The sequence below is a fragment of the Pseudochaenichthys georgianus genome, chromosome 17 (genome assembly GCF_902827115.2).
Source record: "Pseudochaenichthys georgianus chromosome 17, fPseGeo1.2, whole genome shotgun sequence".
Lineage (NCBI taxonomy): Eukaryota > Metazoa > Chordata > Actinopteri > Perciformes > Channichthyidae > Pseudochaenichthys > Pseudochaenichthys georgianus.
This window is the reverse complement of record NC_047519.1, coordinates 10,159,218-10,170,144: the sequence shown is the minus strand read 5'-3', so window position 1 is coordinate 10,170,144 and position 10,927 is coordinate 10,159,218. Positions and strand designations below refer to the sequence as shown.

General features: G+C 40.5%; 1 protein-coding gene across 1 annotated transcript; it reads left to right on the top strand.

Annotated features, from left to right (window-relative positions):
• Window positions 1–1,178: 1,178 nt before the first annotated feature.
• On the top strand, window positions 1,179–10,011 carry LOC117461782 (histone-binding protein N1/N2-like). Its single transcript, XM_034103707.1, has 13 exons — window positions 1,179–1,288; window positions 1,425–1,535; window positions 1,858–1,938; window positions 2,019–2,128; window positions 2,235–2,534; window positions 2,633–2,697; window positions 3,159–3,241; window positions 3,328–3,401; window positions 5,772–5,960; window positions 6,453–6,625; window positions 6,866–6,937; window positions 7,042–7,116; window positions 9,652–10,011. Exons 2-13 carry the CDS (start codon window positions 1,435–1,437, stop codon window positions 9,733–9,735), a joined length of 1,407 nt encoding a protein of 468 aa, XP_033959598.1. The 5' UTR covers window positions 1,179–1,288; window positions 1,425–1,434; the 3' UTR covers window positions 9,736–10,011.
• Window positions 10,012–10,927: the final 916 nt, after the last annotated feature.

The following is a 10,927-nucleotide window of genomic DNA, read 5'->3' as shown; positions in this document are numbered from 1 at the left end:
TATATATAAGGTATTGTGAAAAGAACCAGAATGAAAGGATGATGCATTTCAACATCTCTGCAGTTTCATATCGAAGTGAAGACAGCTAACAGATTAAACTCAACCCAAGTTTCATACTGTTCTTTTTTTCAAATGATGTATCATCTACTTAAGTGTATCATATTTGATACATGTATTTCTGAGACCTCTACATTTTCCAAATGACTGGTACTTTCCTGAAAACCCTGTTGTATGCAATGTGATGCATGTCTTTGGCCCTCTGGTGGATTACCCAGGCTCAGCACGCATAGTGTTTTTAAAAGGCAAATCCATTTTTGCTAATATTGAAAAAGTTACGGTGACAATAACTTTCATATTGTTGCTGATATTTCAATATAAATATTTCCTGAATTTAAGCAAGTTCTGATCAGTTTATATTTTGTAGCTTATTTCATAGAAAAATGGTGTTGAAAATGTGTGTATCAAATATTATACAGCAGGTATTTGAGTAAATTATTCTGTATAAAGTATAAGTGTCTTGTATTGCATTTCATGATGAAGTCTGCATTATGCTCACCACAATGTTAAAAATACTGTTTTAAATAATTTAATCAAACTAATTAAAGATTAAAATGTCATAGTTCAAATGTATTAAAAGTAGAAATTTAGATATTTATGTGTTTTTTTGTTGTCAAGCTAATTACTCCAATGTTGAAATAATAATTCGTAATACTTATTGATTCTTCAAAAAATGCATTGGCTAGTTCAGAGAGTTCAACATAATTTGTGTATACAATATAACAACATACCACCATACAAAAAGGCCAAATAGAGAGCATGCAAAAGAGCTCCAGTTTAACAAATCTGAACAAAATCAGTTGAAATGTTCAAAATCTTACAAATGTAATGTTCAATATTTGTTTTTCAAATGTAGGCCTATGTAAATAATTACCAAATATATATATTTTTTATTTTTGTTAAAAGGTGCAATACACATTTTAATAAAACATTTCTGACTATTATTTGATGTGTTAGGCTTTACACGGTTAAAATAAATGATGATGCATCCGAACAACAAAACCGTCATTTTAATATTTTTATTTATTACATTTTTTCCTGTGAATGGCTGTATTTCTGGCTCTGTGCCTTTAAGAATTCTCCCGCGCTGGTTTTAGAACGCGGAAATAGACCGGAACTGGTAGCAATATTTCGCGCCAAATTGAAACAACTGAGCAGTCTGCTGAGTCACGAGGAACGAGCTGGAGACAACAACTGCTATTGACATTTTGCCCGTTATAACAAAAACAAGGTATGCTGTTTAGTTTAATGTGTATGTTTCATACAAGAAATTCGCCATACAACAGATATACGGGACCAACTAGTGTTTGAGTTCGTCTTTTGCGTTGTAAACTCTTCATTTCAAAAAAGTTTTCTTTTTTGCCCAGTTTAGTTAACATGGAGGAGGCCAAGAAACTAATCGGCACGGGCAAGAAGCACCTGGTGATGGGGAAGGTGGTGGAGGCGGTGGGCGCCCTGCAGGAGGCCTGCGGCCTGCTGTGAGTTAACCAACTAACAAAAGGGACTATTAAAGCTTCAAACACAATATTATATTTAATTCTGACCGCTACAGATAATGGGTTTAAACAAACTAGTCAGAAGTGCTGCTTCGCCTCTGCTTGCATTAATATGTATATGATCCTTATAAGATGTAAAAATGTAACATCAAGCCCCCACATTTTTTAAATAAAAATAGCACAAATATATTTGCAGATACATATTATTAGTATGTATTTATGTTGCATGGTTATTTATAGACATTATAAAGAAACAAGCTTTTTTACTATGTAGATCAAATTCAATGCATTGTTTTTATTTCAGAGCCAAAAAATATGGAGACACAGCAGATGAGTGTGGAGAGGCTTTTTTCTGGTGTGGTCGAGCCCTGCTGGATTTGGCACGGTAAACCCCCCGTCCATCAATCTTAACTTTAATTAAATGTAGGAATAAGATCAGAGACCTAACGGACAGTATTGTTGTAGGATGGAGAACTCTGTCCTTGGTAATGCCCTGGAAGGAGTACCAGAGGAGGATGAGGATGAAGGCGAGAAACCCAAGGACTCCAACGTTGACAGCACAGAAAACATGGATGGTAAGAAAAAACAAAACTAGTCATTTCCATCTTTCCATTGGGGTTTGTTTAATTGTTTAAGCTGCTCTACTACTGTCATCCTAACTGTCCTCTCAAACTTCAACAGAGAAGACCAGAGATGAGCTGAGGGCTCAGGTTTATGATGCCATGGCGGAGAAGAAAAATGAAGACTCCGAGAAGAAAAATGAAGACTCCGAGAAGGAAACTGAAGACTCCGAAAAGGAAACTGAAGACTCAGAGAACGACAGTGAAGAGAAGAAGGGAGACGTAGAAAAGGGTGATAAGCATAAGGACGCTGCAGAGAAAGACGAAAAGAATGTCGAAGTTAAAGAAAGCAAATTTGATAAAAGTGAAGAAAAGATGGAGACCGAGAAAGAATCGGGAGATAAGGAGGAGGACGCGCAAGGTGAATTTACAGACCTTTAAAAAATATTTTAAACTACTTTCTAACACTTGTAATGATAACCACTAACGACGTTATTGACCTTTTTCAGATGAAGAAAGAGGAGGGTGAAGAGGCAGAAATGGAGGGTGACACAGAAGGAGGTGAAGGAGACTCTGCAGAGAAGGTACTTTACCAAAGCTCACAATTGCGCACGAAAAAGAAGTGTAGGATGTTAGAGATGACATATTAAGCTCATTATCAGGTTCTTATTTGTATTGTGTGTCTCTACTGGGACATGTCTCCATGCTTTAAAGTTCAAAAAGCTCTTTATTTTTCTCATACTGCCTGTGCTGCAGTACCTCTTTTCACCCTCTGTCTGAAACCAGAGCCCATTCTGCTCTGATTGGTTAGCTGGCCGGCTCTGTTGTGAATGTTTTAGAGATATCCCGCCCCTTATCACAAACAATGTGTTGGAGCGCTAGCCAATAGAAGCGCAACTGTTGTGTAGCGATGTCCCTATTTCACGGAACTTAGGGTTTTAGCTTTTGCCGACCATTTACATGCACATAAACCTATATGATGGCACACTACATTTAAAGGGAAAACCCCAAAAGCATAATCGGGCCTCTTTAATGTGTGTTTCAGGACAGTGATGATGATGATGAGGTGGTGGGGAACCTGCAGCTCTCCTGGGAGATGTTGGAGGTGGCGAAAGTCATCTACAAAAGGTAAAGGAAACACCGGCTGTATTGAGTGATGGCTGAGGATACAGCTTCTGTGTTTACTGATTTTCTTTCATTTTCTTTAACACAAGGAAAGAGTCTAAAGAGGACCAACTCATGGCAGCCCAGACTTACCTGAAACTGGGGGAAGTTTCGTCTGAATCAGGTATTTACACGTTTTCAAACAGACAAATGCCCAACTCCTTTCATAATTGATTTAACGTTTGTCACTTTTCATGCAAAATGGCACACATTTTCTTTTTCGTTACCATCTCAATATGGAGATGCAATGCTTTTCTGTTTTAATATCATTATGAAATAGATTTTGGAGTTACACAAGACATGTGCGGACGTCACCATGGATGTTGCGTAACTGATCTATCAAATATCCGAAAAGGGTGCAGGAAATGTCTTTTCTTGTCCACACCTTGGTTAATGTTCAGGGATGCAAACTTGTCACCTTTCGGTGAAATTCGCCGTTTTTAATCCAAAATAGGTCGTGTGTGTGATTCATGTAGATCTGCAATAAAAATATTTTTGGGGTATGGGGGGGGGGGGGGTAATCTGCAGCCGCGATGATGGTCTAGCTTCAGCAGCCACATTACCTACGGGTGCGTTCGTTAATATTAACTGTGGTCCGGAGTCACTGTGGCACAGACTGGACCGCTGGTGAGCAGAGCTCCCTGTCGGAGCGGCAGAGCGTGATGTGCACTGAAAAGTGTTTCTGTTGCAATATTATCGTTGAGCTAGCTAGCTAGCATACATTGTCACTATCTGCTAACGTTAGCTTGAGCCTTCGTTTTCTAATAGTTTTTTTCATAGGCTATAAATGAAGGTTGTATATAGATCTTGTACTTGAGTAAAAGTATAAGTACTCAAATCTTGTACTTGAGTCAAAGTAGAAGTACTCAGGTTTGAGTCAAAGTAGAAGTACCAGAGTGTAGGAACAATCCTGCAATCAAAATGTTCCTCAAATAAAAGTACAAAAGAATTATCATCAAAATATAGTTAAAGTAGCGACAGTAAAAGTAGAAGTACTCAGATCTTGTACTTGAGTAAAAGTAGAAGTACTCAGATCTTGTACTTGAGTAGAAGTACTCAGGTCTTGTACTTGAGTAAAAGTAGAAGTACTCAGATCTTGTTCTTGAGTCAAAGTAGAAGTACTCAGATCTTGTTCTTGAGTCAAAGTAGAAGTACTCAGATCTTGTTCTTGAGTAAAAGTAGAAGTACTCAGATCTTGTACTTGAGTCAAAGTAGAAGTACTCAGATCTTGTTCTTGAGTAAAAGTAGAAGTACTCAGATCTTGTTCTTGAGTCAAAGTAGAAGTACTCAGATCTTGTTCTTGAGTAAAAGTAGAAGTACTCAGATCTTGTACTTGAGTCAAAGTAGAAGTACTCAGATCTTGTACTTGAGTCAAAGTAGAAGTACTCAGATCTTGTTCTTGAGTAAAAGTAGAAGTACTCAGGTCTTGTACTTGAGTAAAAGTAGAAGTTCCAGAGTGTAGGAATACTCTGTTACAGTAAAAGTCCTGCATTCAAAATGTTCACGTGAAAGTAGAAAAGGATTATCATCAAAATATAGTGAAAGTAGCGATTGAGCAGATTGGTCCATTTCAGAGTAATATATATGATATGTTTTATAATGATTGATCATGAAAGTGTTCTCAAAGCTGGTAAAGGTGCAGCTAGTTTGAATGACTTTGTATACTGCAGGGTAGCTGGTGGATTTACTCCAGGTGGAACTAAAGTCTGATTTCACATCATTCATCCACATCTGTGAAGTAAGTAAAGGTATTAAATACATGTAGTGGAGGAAAAGTACACATCTACCTCTGAACTGTAGAGGAGAAGAAGAACACAGTAGCAAAACATTGAAATACTTAAATAAAGTACAAGTATCTCAAAATTGTACCCAAGTATAGTACTTGAGTTTATGAATTTAGTTACTTTACACCAGTGGCCATAAAGATAGAAAGACTAAGCCTTGCACAGAGGCATGAAAATACATTTTCAAAATGCTCAACAGTGCTGCCAAAATTATAAACTGACTGCTACACAATTAAAATAAATGCTTTTATATATTTCTATTAGATGTGACTCTTTAGCGTTTCTGTTATTATTACCACTGCTGCTTTAGTTGTTCTGACTGCTAACATCCTGTTATTCCTCATTTTAAAGCCGATAGTCCGTGGGGTCGGGGGGCTCGGGTCCTTGTCACCTTTTTCATACCTGATGAGTTTGCATCCCTGAATGTTAAACAATAATAACCGGTGGTAGCAACCCTTGCAGCTTTTGTTACATTTTAAATGTTGTCTACTCAAACTCTTGTTTTGTGTCCATTTGCTGCTGTTGAAGCATTTTCACCCTATCGCTCCCTACTTAAGTATTGGCTAAAAATTGAAATCCTCAGTTTGGTCCCTGAATTCTTAAAACTCTCCAATGAGTTTTAACAAAACGGACATGTCTGAAAGATTGAACCCCTTTCCCAGCCGACACTGTCCTCATGTCCTTGCTGAGAGATGCTGCCTCTCTTCTAGGGAACTACACGCAGGCGATGGAGGACTTCCAGGAGTGTCTGAAGCTGCAGGTGAAGCACCTGGACCCAGACAGCCGCCTGCTGGCAGAGACGCACTACCAGCTGGGGCTCACCTACGCCCTAAACCTGCAGTACCGCCAGGCCATCGAGGAGCTCAACAGCTCCAGCTCCGTCATCAAGAGCAGGCTGGGTAAGCGCAGGTGCCGGCAAAACATGATGATGAATGATCGAGGGTGTCTTAATTAAAACATCTCAGCTTGGTTTCATCCTCAATAACCTCCAAAATTCTCTTACTCGGCCAAACCATCTTTTAATTGTATGCATATGTAACTTATGCTAATTGTGCAAATTGCCCAACATATGCAAGTTGGCATCCGGAAGTTTCTATGTTCTTAGGACCCGTACACTTCTATCATAAAACTTGTAGCTACTCAACATTTCCTGGTGGACAACAGGACTCTATGAGCTGTCAAACAGACTATGTTGCATCTTAAGCGTTGACAAGGCGGAAGTCACGGAGCAGCTGGGCTCAGCCTCTGTTAGTCTTCTTGTAGCCGCTATCATATTGTGCGCACTATCTGTTCCTACTGTGGTGACACTGTCCCTTAACTCCCCCATTCTCAATCTTTGTTGCTATGGCGAGCCTTAATGTTAATACTTAAATTCCATCTGACCCCGACAGACAAACTGAAGCAGCTGCTGGAAAAGGCCGAGGGTCCGGAAGCTCTGCCGGAGGAGAGGAAGGAGATGGAGGAGCTGAAGGCCCTGCTGCCAGAGATCCAGGAGAAGGTGGAGGATGCCACGGAGGGTCTGAAAATAACCCGCGCTGCTGCTGAAGGAGCAAGGGGGGTGCTGGTGAGCTATGGGTGGGGTTTAAGACACTTCAAATCTTAAGAGTAGATGAGTGGAGGTATTATATTTATGTATTATGTCGAAGAACAAAACTTAGAAAAACCTCATCATATGAAGAGACATTTGGGGTTTCTCTCCACATAATGTCTGCTTCTACTGGATACACTCTTGACCTGTTTTGAGACTTATCACAGGTGTAAATGAACAAGGCTTGTTTCTAACTACATGTTGTGTTCCTGTCAGGACGGAGGCTCCACTTCCTCGGCCTTCCCCGGCTCCACTGCGCTCCCTGGGGACTCCTCAAGCAGCTCAAAGGTAAATCACATAGTGGTAGTATCTGAAGGACTAATAAGGAAATGATTACACAGGAATTGTACGGTTGGATTATTTGTTTTTGACTTTATTTGTCCTCCACCCAGATTAAGGTCACGTCTACCAACGGACACGCCTCCAAATCTCCAGCCTCGGACATCTCTCACCTGGTCAGAAAGAAGGTGAGGGAGCCACACGTTTGGTTTTAAAGGGATAGTTTGGAGTGGGTATGAGGTATTTATCCTCCTTATAATCTGTGTCTTACCTTCAGTAGGTCAGCACGCCTCCTCTTTTGGAGTCTTACTGGTGCATGGGTGCAAAACATGAGGGCACGGGGCAGCAGTGAAAGCTATTTTAGCCTCCTTAGCGTGTAGTCAAATCTGGTCCTTTAAGCCCTCAAAATAAAGAGTGATGGGCTGCATCATAACTCAGTGGTCAGAGTTGGACAGCCATATATTGGGGCTCAGTTCTCGGGTCCCTTTTTTATATGCGCTGCATTACTTGTATCCCACCCTTTCAAATCTAGCTATAAGGGCTAAACTGGCCCAAAATAATCTTTAAATACAAAGACGTGTGATTAGGCAGCAATTTTAGTTTGAACACTCAAAAGAACTCTGACTCCATAGAAACAAACTTAAGATGCAGGGGCGGATCTACAGGGGGGGGGGGGGCGCAAGGTGGGGTAGCGTCCCCCCCCCACTGTAGAACCTTGTCCCCCCCAGCTGCCCCCCTAACTTTTGTGTCCCTAAACTGTACTTGTAGAACCAAACCTACACTATGTCCACAAGCTTCTCAAGCAACAAAACAAGCAGTTCATTAATTAACAGTGAATAATTTTAAATATCATCTTAGGCCCATCTAACGCAGCTACGCCCTGCATTAAACTGCGGAGCGGCATTCTCACAGACCGCGGCTCGCACCGCTGCAGAGAGACCAAGCTGTCCCAGCACCTGAAGGTGGATCAGCTTCCCCTGGGAGCAGTTCCCCTTCCACTAGTCTTGTTTTTAATAAGGACGAGAGCTTGAAAAATATGAATAAAGCTCTGCCGTTTGAATCGATAGCTGTTTGGGGTGCTACGTTACAAAATACTACGCAGACAGCGCTAGCTGGGAGATCGATCACTTTATTTGCTAAACTATGCGGTACTATTAAATCCACGTAAATTACACATCACAGCAATGAGGCTGATAAATGAAATCAGGATACATCCTTTACCGTCAAACTGGATCTAAACGCAGCTGCCTGTGTGCGCTTGATAAATACTTTCTGATCTTACATTTATTGTAGGCTATGCTACTTATTAGCTACATGGCCCTAACGTGTAAAGTTAGACAAGCATTTGTACCAGTGCTTTTCACCAGTAGACTCTTGCAGGACAGAGTAGCTGGAGTGAGTCAACAACAACAACAAGACATAGACCTATCTGAGAAGTGATCAGGACGAAGAGGAAAAGACAGTAGGCTACACTGAAGAGAGCAGGAGGGTCAGAGCAGGAGGAAGCCAGGAGGAGATGAAGAGACCAGGAGGGTCAGAGCAGGAGGAAGCCAGGAGGAGATGAAGACATTGGTGAAGAAGAAGAAATGTATGTGAGGAATAAAGATGAAGTGTCAGAAAGAGAGGCAGGGATCAGGAGGCAGATGAAACCCCAGCTGGACCACATGGTATGTTCGTATTCTCCTTGCATACATATACCATTACAGCAGCTCAATCTAGCGGCTCTTAGTATTGACACATATTGAAATGTGTTGCTGCACAGGTCACCTTTAGCTCTCTTAAGAGATGGGTGATGTCATTTGTGTACTTAATTATAACTAAGTACTTTTACTGTGCTTACAGTAAACAGAATTATTGGGTATCATGAGTATTTTCTGCTGTTTTCTACTATATTTGAGTTTGTTTGTCTTTACACCTTGTGTGATGATTTAACAATAAAAAGGTTATATATATATATATATATATACAGTATAAAATACCACGTACTGTCCGCCCCCCCATGCCACCCTGGCATGACCTCTTGCCCCCATGTAAAATGTTCTAGAACCGCCACTGTTAAGATGCCTTCACATGACCAGCGGTGAAACGGCTCTGCGCTGACGGTCCTGTTTCCATGCTCTTGGTGCCACTCGAAATTGACCAAAGCGCTGCACTCAAAGTTAAAATGATATCAACATAGATTACCATTCAACCGATCAGATAACTGCTGTATTCAGTGGAGCAAGCTAGCAGGGAAGGTAACCATGGGAACAACATTTAACTGGCTGTTTTCACTGCAAGACTAACCTGAGCGAATGGCATATCATGTGAATGCAGCTTAAGTCGACGTGGCAGTCCACTCCACTTGTGTGTTATGACAACAAAGCACGCTGCGTATCCTTTGCCTTTGATTGAAGCCCTCTAGGCCTGCACTAGAATGATCACAAGCACACTGTGTAGTGTTCTGTATGGAATCCTTTTTAAAGATCATCTCAGCAAAGTTCTGAGCTCCAGAGGAAGTAGTTTGAGCAGAAAGGAAAAGTTTAACTCCTTGGGGGTTTTCCCAAGGAGTTTGGTGGCCAAGACTTCGACTTCCTGCCATAAATGGCTGTCTGAAATAAAGTCAAAGCAGTTAAGATGATGTCAAATGTAGCGTACACTTAAACAGATTTAGTTTTTTTATTAGCCTTTCCTTTGGTGGCTAACATGTATTGTCTCCATCTGAACAAAGCTGTCTGTTTCAGAGGAAACCAGAGGAGAGTCCAGTGAAGGAGGAGGGCGTGACGAAGAAGCTGAAGCAGAACAACGGTCAGGCCAACGGACACTAACGGACATGTTGACCTCAAGACGTAAGAGTTATCGTCACGGCAACAACCTGGTCACAAAACCGTGTTGTCAGAACAAGTGATTCAGTGCACAGGATTGTTTTTGAGTCTAACCTACACTATGTATCTGGACTTTAGAAGAATTCCCCCAGCAGGCCGAGCTCTTCCGTCCCGACGCCCGTTTGCTGCTGTAAATATTGTTTGTCTGTGATCTTTGTGTTTGTTCACGCATGTAACCTATTAAGAGAAATTAAAAATATCTTTTGATAAATCTTGGAACTCTTTTTTTCCTTGAAAGAGTTGCTCAGTGGGTTTATTTTTTTACTCAAATAAAAGAGTAGTTCAATCTGTCATTAGCAGAAGGAGCCCAAACTATTTACCCGTTGTGCAATAAATGTGCAAACTATTGGTTGCGATCAGTCGTGGGAGAAGAACTAAGATCCTTAAGTAAAAGTACAAATATATTTGTCTTGTATTACAAGTGAGATCCCGATTTCAAAATGGACTTTTACTAAAGTCAATATCGGCATCAAAAAGTATTGGTTCTGCACAATTAAGTATTATGAGCTCAATGTACTTCAAGTATCAAGGGTACAAGTACTATTGCAGGCTCTTTACAGTACTATATTAGCCTGCATGAGTATTGTAGTTTGTCAATGTAGAGTCAAAAGTACTTATGTCGCTGAAATGTAGAAGTATAAAGTGAAAATGTAAAAAAGTACAATATTTGAGTAAATGTACATAGTTACTGTGGAGCTTCACATTATCAGCATAAATATGAATGCAAGTGCTGCCGTTTGATTTAAACCCAGAGCCAGATAAAGTATATTTATGGCAACCACAATGCTGAGAATGCAAAAGGAGAGACCAGGTGAAGGGGGAGGGAACATAGGGGTTTTATCCCTTGCAGACCATTTACATGCACTAAAACCTATAGAACGACAGAAGAGGGAAAACCCATAGTATGCAGCTTTAGAATGCATGTTAGTCTGACCATGTTGTGAAATAATTGACAGAATATGGTTAAAGTATTATCTGATCAATGTATTCATATTACGTTATTTAGGGGCAATAGCCTGGAAACATTTGTGTTTTTACCCCCGGTGGTGAAAATAATTAAAGGTGGGCATGTAATTTATTTCAGAAACAGTCATATTCCATGGAATGTTCTTAACATCCCGATAGCAATGAATAT